Raw genomic sequence first — 23,074 nt, 5'->3', positions numbered from 1 at the left:
TCTCCTAGGTCTTGTAGGCTTCCCATCTTAAAGATTGATCTTAGACCTCTGTGAAGTGCTTTCAGGGAGGGAGCAGATCTCATTTAGGAAGAGTCTTGATCCGACTTGATCTCCACTAAAGTATTTCAGGTAACCTCTCTGATCCCGTGTCGACAGAGATCCTGTGAATAGCTTGAGGAACTTTGGTGTTTGGGAGGTACTGCTGGCCACAATTTAATGCTGAATGTGACCACTGAAAGCTTTTTCTTTTCACTCGTATGGAGTGCTACACCATTGGCCTTAAGGCAACAAAGGGATTTTATTCTCATGAGCCATCATGGAATTGCATATGAGGCACATGGGAGAAGGGCCATATGTGGCATACCCTGCAATGCTCATCCAGTTGCCTAACCCACCACTGCTCTTTTAAGACCTTAATTCCAAGTGTCAGCAGCCAGGCAGATGCAGACAGTTTCCTACCACAGCGGTCCTGCAGTGCAGCAGCTCTAGGAAATCAGGTCTGTATCCCTTCCCAGGGACCCTGGGGAAATTTGCTTTTTCTTCTCCTGTTGAATGAAGTTCCATTTGCTGCAGGAGCCGTGAAAGTTCTAACTGCTTTAATACTACTTTTTTTTTCTTCTGAGCTGTCATTTGCAGAGAAACTGAGAGATGTAAGGACTCAAGGAGCTGTTTGTAGAAAATTAAGTAGGTCATTTTGGCAGGGTTTGGGCTAAAAAATAACCGAAGCCTCTGAAGCCCACGTACACTGTAAAAGCTGACACTAACCCTAACCCTATCCACGAGTCCAAGTCCATCTTTTCCTCTGAATCCAACCTCATGTAAAACACTACAAGGACATAAAACTAGAATTTGAGGGTGAGGACACGAGCCATTGGAAGAAGAATTACCTGGCATGCTCCCAGATGAAGCTCTAAGCTTCTCTAAGTATTCTCTCTCATTTTGACTGCCTTTAACCAGATTTCACTCCAGAAAATGCCAAACCCTCTTTGGAATATCCAGTTTTTGCCAAGTCCTGGGGACGGAAGGTGAAGGTCCGACGTGATGCACGGAACCGCATGCGCCGTTTCTCGTTGCACGGCTGGAATATGCCTTCTCTAGAAAATTTCCTGGTACTTCAAGGCTCTGAAATTTGCACAAGGGAGCATAAATGTCATAAATCTTGTAGAGATAACCCTGGTTGTTGAACCAAAGGGGCACCTCTTTTCATTTGCCCTGTAATTCCCATCCGTTCTGCTGCTAGTGCTCAATTCGTTGGGAAACTTTTACATCTGATGAGGGTTGACAGGGTTGAGTCCCCACTCCTGTACTAATTGCCAATCGCTGCCACTGCAGGGGTCTTTACAAAGGATGTAGAGTCATGCACTGATACCATTTTAAAGCAGAAATGTCGTTGCATACAGTAACACGTATATCCCTCAAATGACTCCAGTGAAACGCTAAAGGGAAAGAGTACAATCAAGGCATCTGATACTGAAAGGAAGCCTCTCCTCAGCTCAATGCCTGCACTGGAAGAGGGACACAAAGAGGCTGTGGATGACCAACACTGCCCCAGCGGAGCTGGCGGGGTGGGAGGGCCATCAGGGGCGTCGTGCCTGGCAAGGCCAACTCTGCTGACCCCTCTCATCTGCGTGGTGAGGAAGAGGAGTGTCAGGGGTTTTTTTAAAACAAAAAGATGTTTTTAATTGTTTTTTTTTTTCCATATAAATGGAAGGAACCTTACGCAACAGCAGATCCTTCTGAACAAAATGGCTGTATCCGCTGACTATTTTTAAAACAAAAGAAAAAAAAAAAGAGAAAAACTGTTTCAAAACTTTTTAGTGTCAAAAGCATAAACTCAGAAATCCTGACTTTTTCCAGTGTGTGTGGTGAGTGCTGTAACCCTGTCATCAGTATCTCCCCTGACTTTTTCAGGGGTGTTTTTTTCCTGTTTTGTTTTCTGCTTGTCGATATTGTCTGTGTGGTCCTAAGGCTGGGGCAGTTACCAACAATGTGTGTCTATTGTCGGTTTGAAACAAAAGATAGTAGTAGAACTGAAAAAGATGTGTTTTTAAAAATATATAAAAATAAATTTCATTAAAAGGAATTCAAGTAAAGAAGCAACAAAGCCATGACTCCTCCTCTCGGGATTGTACGGAAAAGGATTTGTGGGCTTATAATTATAACCAGTTGCCTTTCACAGGCTTTTGAGGTCCAAGGCAGCTTGGCCTCTTAGGAAATGTTACAAACCCTGTATAAATTCCTGCTTTCCCAGGTTTATACTGTACATATGTAAGACAGAAATGGGCAGAATGAAACAGTATTTTGGAAGTCAGTCTTTTCTGGTAACAGTTATTAACACCAGGTGTCCCCTAAGATGGGAACCACTGATGTGAATGGGCCAAATGCTTTGGCCAAATTTTCTGTTTTCTCCATCCCACCCCTTGATGCCAGGGACATGAGCAAGTGCAGATCAGCTAGTGCAGGTGGTTGTGGGTAGGTTCATTATCAAAATTGTGTTTCCTTGCCTCTGGTGTTGGTCCTGTACCCAAGTGCGTTTTGGGGCAGGAAAGGACCAGCAGCCACTTTCTGCTCTGGTTGCATCAAAGAACTTTCATTGCTTGAAAGGAACATCATGAGGCTAAACTGTGTGTAAGGGTAACAAAAAAATCCCTGACAAATCGCTTTACCTACAAACACAGGTAAAGAATTTCATTAAGTGAATGTATTTTTATTATCAAACTTAACCATATGCTGTTTCACCCCATTTTGCAAGCTTAGTTCAGATCTTGAAAATCAAGTCAATGTAGTTTGCTTTTAAGTAGATATTCCCATTAGGCTCTTGGTGCTTTGATAGGGCTTTTTGTTCAAAACATTGGTTTCTTTCACTTGGAAACTGGCAAAAAATGGATCTATTGGTCATGTATACTCTTATTTGTTATAAAATGTGGATATCTTAAAAACCAAATTCGAAGCCAAATTTTAAAAGTAGACATTATTCCTTTTATCTGCCCCATCTTCCCAGCTCTCTGTGGACAAGGCCAAGTCCTCCTTCCCCCCCTGCCCAGGGGTGGCTGCATTTGGCCCCTCATTACACACTCATTACAGTATAACTGGGGAGGCTTTAGTGTAAAATGGCTTTATTTGTCCAGATGTTGGAGGAGGATGAATCCAATGGGACCACAAACAGGGGAATAACTTCTGTGCTAGCCCAACATGCTGCTCCAAGCCCACTAAAACAGTATCTTGCCGTTTCCTTCCAAGGCAGTGAATGAGGAGAGCTGCACACCAAGTTCACAAATCATCTGTGGAGTTGAATTCTGTGGGATGCTCCATCCACTCCACAGACACAGATCCCTCATTTGCTTTGGAAGAGACGTGTTGCACTTTAGTGGAGGGGGAGGCAGGCTTTAGGGATGGGATCTAGTGTACTTGAATTCCTTTTGGAAATGACAGCAGCGGGAGACATTGGTGTCCGTGATGCAAGTGCCCACGCTGCCTTCAACTTGTATGTGTTTTATTGCTGGAGTCATGTTACTGACAGGATAATGAAATTGCAAAGAAAATGTGTTATATTCAACTTTGCCTTGATAATATAAACACTTTGTTCTTTTTTTTTTTTCTTCTTTTTTTATTCACAGACTAAGTTCATCAGGAAATTATAAAATTATTTAAAAATTCTGTGCCCTGTCTTTATTTCAGTGTGTGTTGCTTGGTGTCCTCTGCTGTGTGCCCAGGATGGGAGGGCAGGTAGGAAGGCTGAATGGCTGCAGGGCTGTTCCCTGACACCAGGCTTGAGGTCCCAGTTGTTGCCTACCTGCACCAGTGGGACAAACTTGCTGGGGTTTGGCTGCACAACGTGCCTGGGAATGCTCATGGACACAGCTGAGGCTGCCTACAAGGTGAAGGTGAGGGACTGGCAATCACAGGAGTGTCCCAGATACCCCTGGACCTCACAGGTCAGGGGTGTGGAGATAAAGTAGCTGCTGTTACAGTCAGCTGTCCCCTTTGTCTCTCCTGCCTGTTTTCCAAGTCAGTGACTTAAATGTTGCTAATGGGTGACTGAATTCCAGATGTGCATCCCGTGTTGAGTCAGTGTCGGGATCGCATCTTCCAGAGCAACGTGCCTGGAAAGCCTTGCTGTGGGAAGGCCAGCAGGACTGTCCTATTGAGCATGATCCTGGTGAAACCTGGATGTGGCTCCTGTCCCTCAGGAGCAGAGGAGAGTCATGGCTTTGTGACAGAGGATGAGCTCCCTGCAGCGCTGGTGGAAATGGGCTCTACCCAGTGTCCAGTCTCCAGATGCGTTTTGATGACATGAGAAATGCCTGAGTAATGTCAGTATAAAAATCTCATTTTTCTGGGTTTTTTGACTGTTTTAAAGAGAATAGCATTGCAACACTGGGTCCCACTGGTAGAACAATGTCCATGCTAAACACACTCCACCAGATTCTCCGCAGCTATCCTGAAGCCCTGACAGCACAGACCTCCCCAAACTGGGACACTTTCTAACCAGTTTCTCTCCATTTCTTTCTCCTTTTGTCTGTCTGTACAGTCAGTTTTTCTCTGGGCTTTCTTGCTGGCCTTGTCCCTTCTGATTTTGCTCGATTCATCATTTCATGACACTCTTGAGATCCTGACTTCTTGTTTCAATACGAGTGACTGCGTGTGTAACAAGAACAGGCGTCCTGATCTCAGTGCCTGGACATTCCCTTCCCTTTGCTGATTGGATTTCAATCACTTGGGCTTCAATCAGGCATGTAAAGCCATGTGTGGAAAAAGGATGCGTGAGGATTAAGGGTCTCAGGAGCTTTGAGAGAGAGAGTCCATCAGCCCCTTGGTTCCCAGTCTGGTTTATGTTTGCTCAGGCGTCTTTGGCTGAGAAGGGGATTCGTGATTCCTGTCAGGCCAGGGTGTGCCTGGCTTCTGCAGCACAGTCCAGATCAGCTGAATGAAACCACATGCCACATAAATTTAACCAGTTACTGCACAACAAGGTACCCATCAGTCTGATAACGGCACAAACACCACTTCTGAAGGACTTGTCCTTTTTAAAGGAGTAGTGAAAGGGCAGGAGTCCGAGTCAGGGACAGCCCATCTGCAGGGAGAGCTGAGCTAAGGTCTGCAGCCCACACTGGCTCTGCTGCTTGGTGAGTTGCAGGCTGTGTCCCTGCAGGCTGACTCATGTTTTGGATGGCCCATAACAGTAACACTGTTCGTGCTGAAAAGAAGATGCAAACCCCTTTTGTGCGTTATCAGGTTACATTTCATGCATTGTGCAGTAAAACACGAGGCATCTGAACAGAATTGTGTGTGTTGACTGCAGCTACTGTGACACTGAACAGGCAAGGCAGCAGTGGAAACAGCAAATTGTCAGCCCTGGGATCAAGCACACACAGATTTGAGGTATTTTCCTTTGCAGATAGATTTGTAAGGGTGTGCACAGCCCCTGTATTGCCCAGGCTCCTGATTAAACATGGGCCTTCTGCAGTGCTCTGGCCAGGATGACTTGGGAAAACCTGCTTTTCTAAATCACACCAGTCAGGGAAACTGCTGAAACCACATCTGCAATCCACTGGGAGAAGCTAAAAATTTAGGATCTCCTATTTTTGACAGGATCTGCTGTGCTTGTGCTTCAGACGCCTTTTGCTTATGTGGATTGAAGCTGTAGGGGTGCATCAGCCAGTCCAAAGATTACCCCCAAACAGTAATTAAAGCCAATTGCCCATGCTAATGATCTGTATGTGACTAGTGACCTTTAGACTGGGATTTTGAGACATCAAGTAGGTCTTCTCACTAGGCTTCAGGATGTTTAGAAATCTCAGGCAAATAGCCAAAGTCCTCTTTCTTTAATGTCTTTAAAAACCCTCAAACTCAAGTAGGGCATATAACCTGGGAAAAGAAATGTTTTGTAGGTGGATATACTAAAATTAGGTGCAAACAACTTTTTTGCATATCAAGCAAACAGAGGCCTTATTTCTGAATATCCTGGTGATGGATCATAAAACATAAGTGGAACAGCTGGGGCCAGCCTGGGTGTAGCTGTGGGGTTACAGCAAGTGATTCTCAGGGTGTGGGCTTCAAGTCCATCTGGTTTTAAGTACATGAGCAGTAGCTTTTCCCAATGTTTACAATGGCAAACATTAAAACTGTTCTAGAAGGTTGACTAAGAAGTTAAATATTTAGGCCCAGGTACTGCAGCCCATTTGTGTGAAGTTGTTGCTTACTTCAGTGGGAATTCAGCTCCAAAAATGTCTATGGACACAAATCTCATGACAAGGCAAGTTAAAAAAAACCTTTGGCTTCTTTATGTATTGCTAAAAAGGATGGGTGGCTGCTGTAGCTCAAAACTCATCCTAGAAGGATTTTTGTTCATCTTGAGTAAACCCTTCATTTTCTGTAAGGGCACACCATTTTGGGGAACCACAAGTCTTGGAATGTATATGAATGCTCTTAACCTTTCTTATATAATGCACAGAAGCTGGTTTTAGCTCTAGGCAGTGTATCCTCTTGTAGCCCATAGCACTGAAGTGCACATATGGATATACGTGTCTGTGCCCATCTGTGTGATCATATATGAATACACAGAGCTGCCCACTGGAAACTATGCTTCAGGAATGCCAAACCTGCAATGGCAAAGGTCTGGAAATTAGAAAATCTACATGACTTCATGCCTAATATGCCCATGATGTAATTTTCAGTAAGGTATTTATGTAACTGGTTTTTTTTGCTAGATGCTTCCTTCATTAAGTGTGCAGGATGAATTGATTTCTTTGAACTGGTAATTGCACAAACCCTACCACTGCTGCCATCCAAGACCACCAGTTCTCTGTCACAAGCCTCTCATTGCTTTGGTTCTTTAAATTATCCCTCATGCTAGTGGTAGCTTAGACATTAGGAGGGCTGCTCCTGTTTGTGCTGTTGCTCCCTGAGGATTCCAGCACTTCCCCATGCCCGTATCTCTGACCTGTAATTGCCCCCACTTATTTCTGGTGGGTTTGATAACCCAACTCTTCACCTAGCAAAGAGGAGTTGTGCTTCTTCAGCCCCAGAGCTGAGCTTTAACTGTGATCACACAGCGTAGACTGACGGAGGCTTGCCAGGAATTCAAAGACTTGGAGATAGGATTTGACGTTAAAGTGGAGGTAAATGGATGTTCTTCCTCTGTTCTTCCTTATTGTCTACCAAGCACATTGACTTTCCCAGCCAGGTCATTCCTGGCAGCAACACAAGCCCTTCTCAAAGTCCCATATGAAATATTTGAGACTACCTGACAGCTGAAGTGACTGACACGTCACAGAAGGGGCACATGTTGGCAGATACTGGTAGGCTGCAGTTGCAAAGAGCTCCAAAATGCTGCCTCAGATGCTCAGTGACTAGAGAATGTGCAGTACATGCACATGGGATTTACAGACTAAGTGCAAAGTGCAGAAGGAGGTAAATTTAATTTCAGCATCTCATTTTTTTTTTAGTCCCCATAGGACTTCAATCAGCTGTTCATGCCATTCATCTATGATTTAATTAATTTAGCATTAATAGTTACTACGAGTGTGGTGATGGTGGTGGTAGTCATTGCAGTTTGAGAAAGCTCCTTCTAAGGATATTTTGAACTGTTGCCACTTTTGCTGATATCCTTCCTTATAAAGTAGCATATTTTGGATTCAGGTCTGTTTTCCCAGTCCAAGTGGTGACTGTGTAAGGTGGTTTTTAGAGAGAGCTGGGGCTCAGCAGCAGGAGCAGCCAGGGAACTTCCACTCAGGCTCATGGCACCCTCCACCCAGGGAGGTTCAGCTGCAGCACAGCATCACAAATGAGTGAGTCTGCATTGCTGCTCTCTCACCCAATCTGATGCCTGAGTGACTCCTTCTCAATAATTTTCACTCTACCAAGGCGTTTATTTGGGGAGCTACTCTCTCGTGTATAAATCCACGAGAATGATACTTGTACAGGATATCCTCTTTTCCCTTTTTCTTTTGGTATTTTGTTTAAGCATTTTGAGCAGAATGCAGCTGAAGTGGTAACCAAGCTCTTAACAGGTTTGTGCAGAGCTGGGCTCTGCTCCCAAGCTGCCTCTGCTGCACCGGGCACAACTGGTGAATACTTGTGTCTTTACAGACTTTTAGGGCTCCAAAGACATAAAGTGAACCAGGATGAGTGGGAATTCATGCTGGTATTTCCATTGTCTGCATCAGAGGAGGCCTTACAACAGGGTTTTGTATGGAAAACCAAGAATCTCCAGTGAGGATGATGTACGACCATGGCAAAGTCTTTCTGCTGCTCAGCAAGGCCAGAGGGGACAATGGTAGCTGGCAGCTACTGTGTCAGCTGCCATCCTTGCTTTGGATTTGTATGGGGCCAGGAGCACACTTCCTGCCAGTTGCCTGGGCTCAGCTCACTTGCAGCAATCTGTTCAGCAGTAACTCCACAAATCCCATTGTCTCCTCAGATGACAAATCAGCAAAATGCTTTGAGGCAGTAGTGCCCAGTTTTTCAGCTCTGCCAACTTTCTGCGTGTCTCAGAAAGCAGCACCCAGTTCTGTTATCTTTATTTTTTAATACAAAGTAGTTACAAGTGAGGGGTTTGCCGGTTACTTTGGACAGCCTTCAGGGATCTGGCAGGTGTGGCAAACAAGAACTGCTACCCCAAAGTCCTCGGTGTTGCTGCTCCTTCAGGAGATGGTGGGAACCAGTTCGTGTCTCCTGCAAACTCCTTTGTAACCATTTCTAGTACAATACTATAAGATGGCTCTTTTTCCTGCCCCAGTGATATGAGAAGTGTGAAACACTGTCTTGAGGACAGATAAAAGAAAGAAGATAAAAAACTCTTTCCCCTTGTGCATTCAAAACCCTCCATCACTGCAGTGATATTGCACACCACAGATTGTGCTTCCTACCAGTGCCCTCTGAAGGGGCCTCTCCTGTTAGTTTGGCAGCAACGTGACACCTTGCATCCAAAACAGATCCCTCTCTAGGCCCTGGAGGAACCCAGACAAAATGAAAAAACTGGGATTTGTCAGCAAAATATAATGCAAGTTCACATCTTCCATCAGGAATCCATGCGCACAGCCATCCCTGGCGCAGCAGGGAGGGATTGATATTCGTCACCCCTGGTTCCTCATGGGCCTGAGGAGGGTTTGGCTGCTCACCCAGCCCACAGTCCTGGTGGGACAGGGACAGGGACAGGGACAGAGACAGGGACAGGGACAGGGACAGGCAGGAGCTGCTGGCTTTGCACTGAACAAGCACTTTGCCAGATGGTGGATGTCGGAGGTGTGGTGCACCCAAAGCAATGGCAGCCTTTGCAGTCTCCCCCCAGTAGCCCAAGCCAAGCACGGTAACTTCGAGGTGCCAGGGAAAAGCTGCTCCTCACCCTTATGGCTGGAGGCTCTGATTTCCCCCTTTAGTTAACGAAGTGATGACTCCTGACAACAGGAGCGGCGACACAATGGTTCGTGCTCATCTCTCAGAAGAGCAGATCAAAGCCACCTGTGGAGCTGCAGGCTGGTATCACCACGGATGACCCAGAGGCTTCCTCTGTGTGAGTGACAGACGGGACCATGACTTCACTGTGAAACCAGCGCTGGGTCTGTGCAGCAAAGCGAGCCAGCCCTAACGCTGAGCCAGGGCTTCCCTCTGCGTTTGCTCACGGCTCAGTAGCGACAGGGGCTCGAGAGGATGACGCCAGCTTTCCCTGGGTTTGTTTTTCTGCTGAGAGGCCTTGTTCAGCACAGCTCCATTGCCCGTGCTCATCGTTAGGTGTGCAATCTCCAGATGATATCTGGGCAAGTTCAGGCAGGACGGAGCCTCGGCGCTGTGTGGCTGCGGGTGTGCTGCAGCCTGGCGCTGCGCAGCCAGGGTGTCGCGGATCATTTGGGAAGATGCGTGGACATGTGCAGAGTCAGTGACAGCCACCACTTCATGCCCAGCTTGGAGCCAAACCTGATCCGGTCCGGGCCGTCCGCGCGTCCTGAAGCACACCCACACTGCAGCACCAACTCCATTAACTGCTAACACCTTCCTAACACGGAAGAGCTGAGGAAATATAAGAAAATACAAAGCAAATCAGCCAAAGTCGTGTCAAAGGCCAGCTCCCCCTGCTCTGTCAGCATGTACCAGCTGCAGCTCAGGCCTCTAAATGGAGCTCTGATGTCTGAGGGTTTAGGTGCCCTGTGCTTGGGAAGGTTCCCGTAACTCACGGACAGTTAATGATGTGGTCCCCCCTAAAACCCAATTTTATATCCTCATGAAGGCCCACAAGAGGCAGATCTGGGCCCTCTGAACCTCACAAAAGCTTATTTGCTCTCCACAGATCTCTGTGCCTGACGTTATTCGTGCTGCTATAAAAGGGATTATATGCAAGCTGCATCTTGAAGGGTGTCAAAACACAAGGTTGTAATCTTCCATGACATTTGGTTCTTCCAAACACAGCCCCTGAAGCCTTGTAATGGAAAGGGGGTCCTCATCTGCATTTACCAAAAAAAAAAAAAAAAAAAACCAAAAAAACAAACCAACCAAAAAAAACAAAAAAGAGAATTCCAGCTCTCATTGCTGGAGGGAAATAAAGAAAAATGTAGCTTCAGTGAACAGCAAAGACTCAGAAACAAGAATCAAATCCACAAAAAAAAATCCTCCCAGAGTGAAAAACAAGATTTTAAGCACATGAGCAAATACATTTTGGGGCATGAATCATGGTGTCTTCCATTTTTGTGGGATTCTTTGGGTTTGGGGATTTTTTTGCTTTGGGTTTTTTGGGGAGTTTTTCTTTGGTTTTTTGCAGGTGTGTATAATTACAGTCCCAGGATGTGATGAAACATTTAGTGATTTGCTGTAACTTCAGATGCCACAAGTGGTGTTAGCAGGTAGGTGCTGTGCACATCCTGGAAAATCCATGTCTCAAGCTGAAAATTCAAAGTCATCACTTCACGATGTCAACCACAGAAAATACAGAACGCATACACAATTGCACTTAAATTACATGGAGGAACTCTGATGTTTTTAATTTTACCTTTGCAAGAGTACATGACAGGATTCTGAGCTAGAGCTCATTGGTTTCTACATCTTTAGTTTCTTGCATGTGTAAATACATACAGGCACACACAGTTTTTCCATGAAGAAGCCCTTGAGATGTGCCAAGGGCTGCTCGTGCCATGGGAGCAACAGTGTCCATGCACAGCCTTTTGTCTGGTGGCTGGGCCCCAGGACCATATTCATGACAACATCTGAGTGCCTTAGAAGAAAAAACATCTACTGCCTTGTGGTTTCTTTCTTCTTTGTATCTTGTGACTGCACTGGTGCTTTGCACTGGTGCTTTGGTTATTATAGTTTCCATCTCTGCCTACTTGGCATGTTTTAGTGCTGGCGTTTGTGTAAGCCCATATATTGTCCATGCTATTTATTTTTTTATTTGTAAGCTTCAACATCCAAGGATTATATTTGTGTTCCCTTCAGCTCTCACTGTGAAGGTGAGACTACTAAGTAAAGGCATTTGTCATCAAAGGGCACTCTGGAGCCTACAAAACATGGTGGTTTTCATACAAAGGCTTTATTGTCACCAGGTTGGTTTCCAGGAGGACGTGAGAGCAGCAGAGCCAGGAGCTGCAGAGCCTCGCTGACACTCTCCAGTTTGTCCTTGGGATTTGTGGGACCCAGAAATAAAAACAGGAAATGTGCTGTGGCTTCACTAGCTGTAAATAGTGCCCGTCCCTAGGCTGTGTGACATCCCTCCCAGGCAGCACCAGCAATCACAGGCCTGGCAGACACATTCTATCACAGATCTCCCTGCCTGCTGCCCTAATCCTCCCTCTGCAGCCTCACAGTCAGTCCCAACACCTCCTAACGCTGTCCTGCTCTGCACAGTGATGCTCCCAACTCACCCAGCCTCTGCCCACCGCCTCAGCTGCCTGCTGAGGACGTTTTTAAAAAAGAAGAGGGTGGCACCGGTGGCACTGGTGGCAGGGTGGCACTGGTTGCACCCTCCTGGCTTGGTGTCTCAGCACATTTCATTTCCTTCCCTTCCACCTGCCAGGCCACAGAGAATGTGCCACCCTCCCCAGAAGCCAGCTGCGTCACCTGCGTGTCCCCAGGGCCATCAGGGTGTCAGGCTGGCCCTGCAGTCGGGAGTGCCCAAGCCAGCAGGGACTCAGAGGCACCAAGCAGGCCCAGGGAGTGGCTCTCACCCAGGTTTGGGGTCTGTGGGGTTCTGCCCTCCATACCCCCCTGCAGCAGTGCCTATGGGGCCAGGCAGGGAGAGGAGGCTGGGCTGTCCTCGCCCACCCTGCGCCTCTCTCCCCTGGCGTGACCTCGCACATCTCCATGCTCCATGGGAAAGCTGGATGTAACACCTCAATTGTGGTTGTTTCCTCCTTCAGCTCAAGCTGCTGTGTGGTAAAAATCCCAGTGATTATCAGGAGAATAATCCCCTTTCATCTCATCACTGCTCGATCCAGCCAGAGGCCTGTGGGCCTTTCAAAGGAAAAAATCATGGAAGACTGTGGGAAGGAGGGAGGGAAGGAAAGGAAAGGGAGGAAGGGAAGGAAGGGAAGGAAGGGAAGGAAGGGAAGGGAAGGAAAGGAGGGAGGGAGGGAGGGAGGGAGGAAGGAAGGAAGGAAGGAAGGAAGGAAGGAAGGAAGGAAGGAAGGAAGGAAGGAAGGAAGGAAGGAAGGAAGGAAGGAAGGAAGGAAGGAAGGAAGGAAGGAAGGAAGGAAGGAAGGAAGGAAGGAAGGAAGGAAGGAAGGAAGGAAGGAAGGAAGGAAGGAAGGAAGGAAGGAAGGAAGGAAGGAAGGAAGGAAGGAAGGAAGGAAGGAAGGAAGGAAGGAAGGAAGGAAGGAAGGAAGGAAGGAAGGAAGGAAGGAAGGAAGGAAGGAAGGAAGGAAGGAAGGAAGGAAGGAAGGAAGGAAGGAAGGAAGGAAGGAAGGAAGGAAGGAAGGAAGGAAGGAAGGAAGGAAGGAAGGAAGGAAGGAAGGAAGGAAGGAAGGAAGGAAGGAAGGAAGGAAGGAAGGAAGGAAGGAAGGAAGGAAGGAAGGAAGGAAGGAAGGAAGGAAGGAAGGAAGGAAGGAAGGAAGGAAGGAAGGAAGGAAGGAAGGAAGGAAGGAAGGAAGGAAGGAAGGAAGGAAGGAAGGAAGGAAGGAAGGAAGGAAGGAAGGAAGGAAAAAAGGAAGGAAGGAAGGAAGGAAAAAAGGAAAGAAAAAAGGAAAGAAAAAAGGAAGGAAAAAAGGAAAAGTGCTGCAGTAAGAAGCAGCACGTCATGGAGGGACACAGATCCCCTCCACCCCTGTGCAGCCTACAGGAGAAGGGGATGCTGGGGCTCATCTGTCTCTGACAGATCCCAGCTAGAGCCTTGTGTGCACTTTCCCCAAAACCACCTGTGGATGCTCAGCTGTTGGGAGACATCTTCTTGCCAGATTTGTGGGACTTCAGCATCACTCCATTAATCTGGAGGGAGAGGGCTGGCAGGGCAACCATTCCCTTCTGACTGGGGCAGGGGAGGAGCTTGGGTTTCATCATTCCCTGGCAGTCGGGCATTGAGGGGGGCCCTTGGTGCCAGCCCCAGCACTGGCTGTGCCCTGGGGCTGGAAGCAGGCAGGGGTGCACTGTCACCTCTCTGCACACACACAAACAGAGGCTCTGCTGCACACCCACGAGCTGTGGCCCCTGCTGAAGCCCATCCCAGGGTTACCAGCACAGCCTGTGTTTAATTGCACTGCAGAGCTCGTTACCAGAGGAAGCGGGGGAGGCCAAGAACGAGGATTTTAGAACTGCATCGGCCATTCAAACGGACAATAAGAATGTCCAGAGTTTTCATCATTCATGCCGATAAAAATTTTGGAAAGGATGTACAACTCTTCACCTCGGGGTTTAAGCCAAGTAGAAGAGACTGAGGGACTTGGTCCGAGAGGAGGGAAGTTCAGGGGCAGATTACCTCACTGTCTGGCTATGGCCGTGGCCCTGTGCCTCCCCAAACCACGGAGCTGTGGTCCGTACGTGGCAAGGCTGGGGACCCTGGGCTGGCCCCAGGGCCATCTCCTGTCCCCCTTGCCCAGCAGTGCCATGGGACAGGTGATGCTTATCTGTCCACAGGAGGGAGGGATGGGGGAACTCTCCCAGTTTCATGGAACAAAACCTAAGAGGGCCCTATCCATCCCTATCCCATCACGGGCTGCAGGGCAGCTCTCCAGAGCAGCCTGTGCTCGGGCTGTCCCTGGCAGCCAGCAGTGAGGGCTGGTGGGACTCGGTGGGAGGCTGGTGCTGCCCCGGTCCCTGGAGCCAGGGATCCTGGCAGGGGCCGCCGAGGGGGGCAGTTACAGTTTAACTCAGCCAGCCCACAGAACCTGCTGTTGGGAGTGCCTGTCTAATGATTAAAGGGCTAAATGAGGAGACCTGAACTCTCTGTGCTCTCCCCAGCCTTGCTACCGACATACGTGGAGACAGGCAAGGCAGGGCTTCACCCCACGGCAGCCGCCGGGTCAGCCTGGTTCCTGCTGTGTCCTTTAAACCCCGGAGCCTTCACAAGGGCTTCTTGTTACTTCATCTCTTGGCTTTCTAAACCCAGTAAGTGGCTTGGCTCACCCCTTTGCATCAGGACTGTGGAGGAAGAGCATGGAGTGGCAAGCAGGAGAGCTGCTGTGGGAGAGCCATTCCCTGTCCTGCTCGCCACCCCGTGGACCTCGGCATTTGGGAACGCAGCTCCAGACACTGAATCCCTTGATGGGTCCCCAGATCTGTGTGTTGGAGGACCAGGACAGAGGGTAAAGTGTAGCCACTGAATGTGGAGAGGTAGCGTGGCTCTGGCAGGGCTGCACATGTCAGCCAGCATCGCAGGCTGTCTTCATCTGACCTCTGGGGCAGCCCCCCAGCCAGCAGGACTGTCCAGATGGGGAGATCAATCCCAGGCACCCTACTCGTGCATCACTGAGGTGAGGAAAGGTGTTTGCACATCATACAGTTGCTGCATTCCCTTTGTGTCCTGTGCTGGCAGAAGATGAGAGAGTCCTTGGAGATGTCCACCTCTAAAGGCAGCAGCTTCTGCCTATCCCACAGGATGAGCAGTGACCAGCCCCAGTCTGGCTCCTGTCTTTTCTCCAAGGGTGTCCCTGAGTCCAGGTTGGATTTTTCTTGGCGATGTCGAGCCAGATGAATCCTGGTTTAATTGACCGTGAGTGAAATCGTGCTTTGATGGTTAATGTTATACTTGGGGCTGGGAAACTACTGCAAAATCATAGCAATTAGAGCTGGAAATGATTCAAGTAATCTAATTCATTTCCTCTCCCCCCTCGCTGTCTCTCCCTGACACAGGAGCAGTGAGGTTCCCAACAATACCTCTCCCCTCCCCTGCATTGTTGGGTCCTGCCTCTCTGACTCAAGGAGTGGAGCATCCACGTGTCCCTGGGGAGACAATTCCATCATTTGAAAGACGTCAACATTAGAAAATGTTTCAGATGTTTAGCCTATATTTCCTTTTGTGGAGTGCCACAGATTCTCAGGTCATGAGCCCCAAGGAAACTGGCTGCTCCCCAGGAGGACAGCGGCTGGGAATGAGGTGGTGCTTTCCTTTGGTGTTTGCAAGGGCAGGTAGAGAATGTGGGGGTGGGTCAATGAAGGTTTTCACACCTGGGAGGCAGGTCAGATCAGGTAGCTTGTCTGGAACGAGCTCTCCTTTGGCAAGAGCTCAAGATTTTTTTTTTTTTTTTTCCATTTCCAGATTTTTATTCTGTGAATTCCACCTGGACTCATAACAAGCTCACTGCTGGAAACATGTCCAGTTCCTCACAAATTCACTTCCTTTCACTTGCTTCTACTACTGGTGGTAATCCCACCACAGGGATTGCCCCTGCCAGGGGCAGGTGGTAAAGGACAAAAAAAGATCCGTGTCAATGAAAGAAGCATAGTGAATATTCCTTCTCCTTGAAAGCTGTCCCAGGACAGGCATCATCCCTGCCTCAGCTCTACCCTGGATACAGAATCAGCTGACCAGGGGGAAGATGATTGTGCAGGTGCAACAGGGATGGAAGAAACTTCCCAAGAGATTAGAGTTTATGAGCAGCACAGACTGGGCTACACCTGCGTTAAGAGAAGTTGGACCCACATGGCTGAGTTTCTAGTGATAAGGTCTCCTGCTTTTCAGTATATTCTGCAGGGCCCTGCTCTTAAATGAGAGGGATTTATATTCCTTAATACATTTTAAATTGCTCTCCTCCTCTGCAGAATGAGCTTAGCATTTCCATATCTCAAATAGTTGGGACTCTATGCTGCTCACAGAGACTCTATGAACCTCTTCCTACTCACTGGTAGCAGAGACCAGGAGGGGAGAGACACAAGATCCACAGCTGTAGTAGAAGAGAAGGAGGAGCATGAGGGCAATTGGAGCCATAGGAATGTTCCAGTGAGATGAAGAGAAATAAAACAGCTTGTGCTGTCCAGGGAGCTGCATGGGTTAAGCTGCTTTTTGCAAGGGAGCAGATGGAACATCTTCCCTGGGTGTGCTGTACAGTGTCTCCCACCAATATTAGTCACATCCCAGACTCTGGTCATGGACTAAGAGTCCACATCCTGCCCAGATCCAGTTCTGGATGCTGCCCATTATTAAATCAGTGAGGCTTAATCATACTGGGACATGTAAATAATACATGGACAACACCTTGGGAAGCTGGGACGAGACAGGAGCCCCTCCTTACTGGCAGCTGGTACCCCTCTTCCCAACACCCCTGGCTGGATACAAGTGCCCTTCTCTTATCTGCCCTGCTCTGTAGATGGAGGAATAGCTTCAGTGGACAACATCTATGGAATGACATCCATAGGGAGGTGTTTTGGTGGAGGATAAAAGCAATCTTGTGGGGGAGACAAGGATAAAAGAAGGCAATCAACTTTTTTCCTTCAAGGAAGAAAACAAAGATATTTTAGCAGGGAGGACACAGTAAAGTAAAGCAACTGGTGGTCTCCTGTCATCACCCATCCACACCAACACCATGACCAACTCATTCTGTGGGGTTTTTTGTCCTCAGCAGTGGCAGCACTGCCAAGGCATCCCCCTTGTGAGACACAGTCCTCTGAGATGGGCCGTGCACCACATTCCTGCTGGCTCAGGACACTTCACCTCTTCTCAAGCCCCCCAAGTGGTCAGCTGGGAAATCACTCCCACCCAGTTTGGAGATGCACACTCCAGCTGTCCCTCCTGCCCTTCCTGGCACCCAGCATGCCCTGACACACATATCTGTATCTCCCAATGGCCCTTCTTGTCCCACCATAGCAGGAGTGGAGACATCAAGGATGGATTAAAGCTGCAGGAATTCCCATCTTCCTCATGGACTAGGCTGAGGCCAGAATGGTATTTCACTAACCTGGTCTCTTTTTGGAATAATCCACATGGTCCATAGCTGAAGGTTTTAAGGAATACATATATCCAGTGGTGCCCAACCACTTCTGCTGGTGGTCCAGTGGCTCTGCCTTCCCTGTCGGCTCCCTCTATCCCTGATGTAAGACACCATCCTGGGGTGTGAAGCAGTGCCAGCCCCAAGAGGATTCCTGTGAGGATGGATAAGGATCTCTGGCCAAGCAACTCGTTACCGAGCCTCAGTTCTGTTACACTCCCCTTCACACCTCCAGGTCCCCAGGAGGGGTCCCTGCTGCTTGCTGGGTCCCCAAAGCAGCACCCTGCCTTTCCTCTGTGCAGCCTTTATGTGCAAGCTAGAAGCTCAACAGACAAGCAGGGAACAGCAGCCCATATGGCAAACAGGCTTTACCTCTGAGCAAAAAAGCTGGCACCTAAAAGTTCCTGTAGCCAGCTGCAACTTCAAGACTTCCTTTGCCCTCTAATTAGTTGGCATTTGCTGTACCAGCTATTATCTTTCTAGTTACACAGCGCTGATGACAATGGCTCCTTATTTCCTGCCACAAACACTGGGTAACTATTTACCTCTAGCTGTACCTCCCCTATCTCCTATTCCCATTAAAAGAAAGTATCATTAATGATGGCAGTGATGGGAAACACTGGCACAGTTGGTCATAAATTAAGACAGTTGGAGCCTTCAATTACTTGTAGTGTGTAGCCTGTACTCAAACACTTACCTGCTCCTCTAAAAATGCTCATGTATTTCCACTCTGAGCCCAAATGGATGCTCAGAGCTGTTTGAAGCAAGATGCTTGTGATAGTGTGTGTCTCAAGCTGCATTTTGTCCCAAGCCAGTACAAATTTGAGGAATTCCAGGGGGCCAAATGCCTCCCTGATGTAATTCCATTTGGATCCTTATATGTGTGAGTCTGTGTACATGTAGGAGCAGCAAGGTACTCTTTGCACTGTGTTTGGGGCTCTGCAGCTCCTGCTGTGTGGGGACTATGGATGCCTGATGATGTGGGGCCCAGAGACGGGGACCTGGACGCAACAAGTGTAACTTCTGGCTGCTGCAGAGCTGCCACCAAGCTCGGAGAGCAGGCATGTAAATCCTGTCTCCGTGCACTGAGCTGCCCAGCCGTCCCGGGGGCTAGGCACCACTTGCAGTCACATCAACATAAATTTACGGTGATCCTGCTAATGCCTGTGCAGCTACTCCTGCTTCTGCCAGGAAAAGTGAGAACGGGATCTGGCTGTGAATCTGTGAAGTTTTATGGGAAGGAGGGTGGGGGAGAGCCCCCAGTGTGATTCCTGGTGTTGCAGGCAAAGGACGGGTGTGCTTGTTGAGTGCCAGCCGCATCAAGAGCTTCATGTGCTGTCTCCTCTGCCAAACTTTGCCAGTCTATTTCAACAGCATCCCCGAACCGGGCTCTGCCTCATTCGCACCTTCACTGCAACCCAGCCGCCCACCCGCACTGGGAGACAGATGCCAAAAATCCCTGCTGAGATGAAGCAGTAGGTCACCAGGTCAAAAGCCTTCCGCTGGCGGGGGCCAGGAACCCCGCTGCCCGTACTGGAGGGGTTTTGGCTCCCAGCACGTTTGTCTCCCGGGCCGGGAGCCCCATGAGCAGGGTGCCCGTGAGCCCCCACAGCGAGAAGCGGAGGGCACGGAGCTCTCCGCAGCTCAGGGCGGCGGAACGGGCCGGACACTTCCAGCCGGCGGGGCCGGGCAGCCAGGGAGGGAGCACGGCAGGGATGCGCTGGGAGCGACGCGCGAGTGTCCGCGTCTCCCTGCGGGGGCTGCGCCGCCGGGCACGGCGGGGGCTGCGGGGGCCGCGGGAGGGAGCCAGCCCGGTCGCCTCCAGCGCACGGCACCGCGGCGTTCTGTCCCCGTCGCCGCCTCACTCACCCGCACGGTCCCCCCCTCCGACGGCAGCTCAGCCCCGGGCCGGCCCCCCGCCCGCCCCGGCCGGGGAAGCCGCCCGGCCCCCCCAGCGAGCCCCATCCCGGCGGCGGCGGCGGTGCCCGCGGCGGGGCGGGCGCAGGGCGCGGGGGGCGGGTGCGGGGCGGGGGGAGGCGGGGCGGAGGCGGCCGGAGCCCCCGGGATCCGCCGGCACCTCCCGGGCCCGGCACTCGCCGCTGCCGCCAACTTCGGCCGGGAGTCGCGCTCGGCGCCGCCGCTGCCGGAGCCCGGCGCCGCCGCGGGCACGGGGAGGGCAGCGCCGGCAGCGTCCCCCCCGCTCCCCTCTCGCAGCCGGCGAGGGGCTCGGCCCGGCGCGGCGACGGGGCGGCGGCCCCCGGGGCAGGTGCGTCCCCTCGCGGTCTCCGGCCGCCGCGACGCCGCCGAGCGGGACGCGGAGCCCCGTGCCCGCCGCGGGCGCCCGCTCACCTGCCGCTGCCGCCGGCGGCGCCCGGGAGATGCAGGTAGGAGGCGGCCCCGGCCCGGCGGCAGGAGCAGGAGGGCGGCGGCGGGAGGAGGAGGCCGGGGGCCGGGAGGTGTTCGGCCGCGCCGGGCGCCGCAGACCCCCCCTCCCCCGGGCTCGGCTCGTCCCGGGGCCGGACGCCTCCCTGCGCGGCCCCCGAAGGGGCGGGAGGCGACGCGGGCGGTACCGGGGGTCTGCCGCTTCTGCCGGCCCGGGAGACGCGTCCGCGCTTTGCCGCCGAGCCCGGGAGGCGCCCCCGGCCCGGTGCGGGGCGGAGCGGGGGCTGCGGGGATCGGGCTGCGCGGAGCCCCCGCGGCGGCCGGACCCTGCCGCGGGCAGGGCCCGTCGGGGGCCGAGCCGGGCAGCAGCCCCCGGGTGAGCCCGCCAGCGACACGGGGCAGCGGAGGGGCCACCGGAGCGCGGGGCTGCGGCCGATTGCGGGATGGCCCCGGGGTGGCCTTGGTGGTGTTACTGCGGTGGGAGAGACCTGCGGTGCCATGAGAGACGCTGCCGGGGTGTGAGGGGCCACCCTCTGGTATGAGGGATGCTCCTCTGGGGTGGCAGACGCTGTGCTGGTGAAACAGATGTTTTCCTCAGGCATGACAGACATGAGTTCACAAAACAGATGTTACTCCAGTGAGGTGGACCTTAGTGTGAGCGCAGGGATTTTGCTGTCAGAGGAGGATCCTTTCCGTGGGCATGAGCACAGTGGCTTTCCTGGGGGCACCCACAGCGCCCTTTCTCACCCGTGTGTGTGGTGTGGCTGCATGTGCCAGCACGAGCCATGGCATGTGGTGTGGGAAAAGGTCCTTGTGCTCTTGGAAGCGCAGATGAGAAGTGAAAGTGTGCCCGGTTTCACAGGACCAGGGCGCGAGCATCCCAGTTACGTCTGTGACAGACACTTTTATGAAACTTGGTTTTTCTTCTCAGAATTGTGGTGTAATACTTCCCTTAGTGGTATGGGTAAAACAACTTCCCCAAACATATTTTTGTGTGTTTTGATGCACTTCATTGCCCCATGTTTTTGATAGTTTTCCTCTGCCATCAGGTGAGTGTCCCTGTAAGTCTCTCTATCCAATTTTCACCTATCTCTTAATGCATTCCTGGCTCCCCTACAGTGCATCATCATCATCATCACTCTTGCCCTGCTGCCTGCACCCACATACTCACCTGTTCACCTTTGGGGTCGGGTTTTTTTGTGACAGAGCTTTTTCTTACACGTGTACTGGCATTTAAGCTCTTCAATTTCTTCACAGCCAAAACCTTGGGAGTGTGTGCATGGTGTTCCTTGTGTGCACGTGCACATTTCCAGTGCAGTCTGCTCTGCTCCACATCACCTGCATGTGAGGACTGTGTGCATCAATGCTTCCTTATCTGCCTCGGTGTTGGGGGCTCTTTTCTCGGTGCCCTTTATGAGGGCTTTTGTGCCCACACAGCATTGGGCACACACAAGGTCTCTCTCTCCTTTACACTCGTCTTTGTCCATCTGTCCCTTCAGAGCCTGCCTGCTTCATGCACATCTCCAGAGTGTCCCTCACCTGCCCCACACCACACCAGTGCTCAGGTGTGAGCCTGTCAGGGCCCTTCCTTCCCACATTTGCTGCTGGCCATCGACACGTGAGTTGAAGGGACCACTTTTTCTGATGGTGGCACTTCCACCTGCAGGTGCCTGTCTTCTGTCACACAGGTGCAGTTGTAAATGGAGAACCAAGCTGGGTACGTGCTCTTCTTCCCAAAAGAGAAAGAGGTGGGCTTTCTCAAGGTTGGCAGGAGAGAGACAGACTCCTCTTAAACCAGTGTCCTGTGCATGGATGCCTGGGTTTAGCCAAGGTAAGGGTTGGGCTCTGCAAGAATTCAGGTGGAATGTTTTTCACCCCAAACATCCAGGGTATGGGATGAGTTGCCACGTGTGCAGAGAAGCTAGCCCAACTACTTGGGGTTTTATCCTTCTTTAAAAAAAATAGCTGAGTCTATGAGGAGAGAAGCATGAGGATGAGCTGCCAGTGCGGGTCAGGAGGCAGAGGTGGGGAAGTCAGCTGGCCCCATTCCAGCCTTAGGTTTCCTCAGGCTCTGTTGCTCATTCATTTCTGTGCCCAGGAGTGTCTGCAACAGATCCCTTCCCTTTGGAAAGCAGTCCCTCCCAGGCTCCTTCAGTGTTAGCACATCTCTCAGGAGCTGTCAGCAGCCCCTGTGTCCTTTCCCTTGTCTCTGGTGCGTGGACATTGAAAATGTCCTTCCACGTGTGACTGATCTCGGTTTAGGAAAGCTGAAGCTGAAGTTGTGGCTGCAGGCTCCCAGTCCTGAGAAGTCTTCTTTCTCAGCCCTTTCCCTCCCAATCTGCCAGAATTCATTACATCAGCTAAAAAAAAAAAAAAAATAGAAATTTGGAAAGAGCTGGGCCTAGAAAGTTGAGGGTCCTGTGTTTTAAAGAAAAATGAACATTCTTGTACAGCAAAGTCTCCAGGGGCTTGCTCTTTTAGGAAGAGATCAAATACTGTGAAATTTAAAGTTACCTTTAAGCTATTTGTCCCTTTCTCTAGCCCAGTAGGCCCCTCTGTTTCTGGACTGCTTCACATCTTGAGTCTTTTGTCCTAAGGTTGTTGGGTTTGGGTTTCAAGGCACACAGGGAAACCAGCTCTTTTCTGAAAACTGCATGATTGCTCATTTAAATGAATATAAATTGTTTCTATTCATAAGATCTTTTTTTTTTTTTCTAGCAGCTGATCAAAGTTTGAGTGAAAACCATTTCATCATTTCCAAATAAATTGGACACACATGCACACACACACACACTGAACATTTCAGAGAGACTTTTAAACACAGTTCTTGTAAAATCAGAATGTGGACAGCCAAGGCATGTTATGTAAGACAGTGCAGTCTGTGATTTGATTCCACTTTTGCATAGAAAGGGATCTGCACTTCCTGGGAGAAGGCACACAGACTTTATTAAAACTGAAAGCAGCGCAGAGAGGGCTCAGGAGAATTTCTCCCAGACTAAAAAAAAAAATCCTTTTCTAATGGGAGATATAATGAATGAGGACCTGTGTAGCATTTCAGGAAGAGCATTAAGATGTAGCATGGTGGGATACCTGACTGCTTGCAGCAGCTCTGGAAGCAGCTGGTGCTTGGAGAGCTTTCTAATTCAAGAGAACTTAAGGCATGTGATTGGTCATTTAGGCTCTGTTAGAAACAGGCAGTGTTTAACCTTCAGAACAAACGACCAAAGGCAGCATTTGCTTCTCCACCTTTTAAAATCTTCTGATAGGGATGGGGTGTCTCTTTGGAAGGGACATTCTGCTAAAGTGCAAGTTCTTGTGCTCACTGCGGAGACAACTGGCTGAGGCCATATGGG

At 50.3% G+C, this 23,074-nt stretch overlaps 1 protein-coding gene across 1 annotated transcript in view; it reads left to right on the top strand.

Moving 5' to 3' along the window:
- Positions 1-19,661: 19,661 nt before the first annotated feature.
- The window catches only part of WNT5B (Wnt family member 5B), a 67,463-nt gene continuing 64,050 nt past the window's right edge, over positions 19,662-23,074 (top strand). Inside the window, exon 1 of the mRNA XM_053978360.1 lies at positions 19,662-19,723. Coding sequence (XP_053834335.1) covers positions 19,718-19,723 — 6 coding nt within the window. The 5' untranslated portion in view covers positions 19,662-19,717. The remainder of the gene's footprint in view (positions 19,724-23,074) is intronic.

Source organism: Vidua macroura, chromosome 5, assembly GCF_024509145.1.
Source record: "Vidua macroura isolate BioBank_ID:100142 chromosome 5, ASM2450914v1, whole genome shotgun sequence".
Taxonomy (NCBI): Eukaryota; Metazoa; Chordata; class Aves; order Passeriformes; family Viduidae; genus Vidua; species Vidua macroura.
This window is presented reverse-complemented; position numbering and strand designations above follow the sequence as displayed.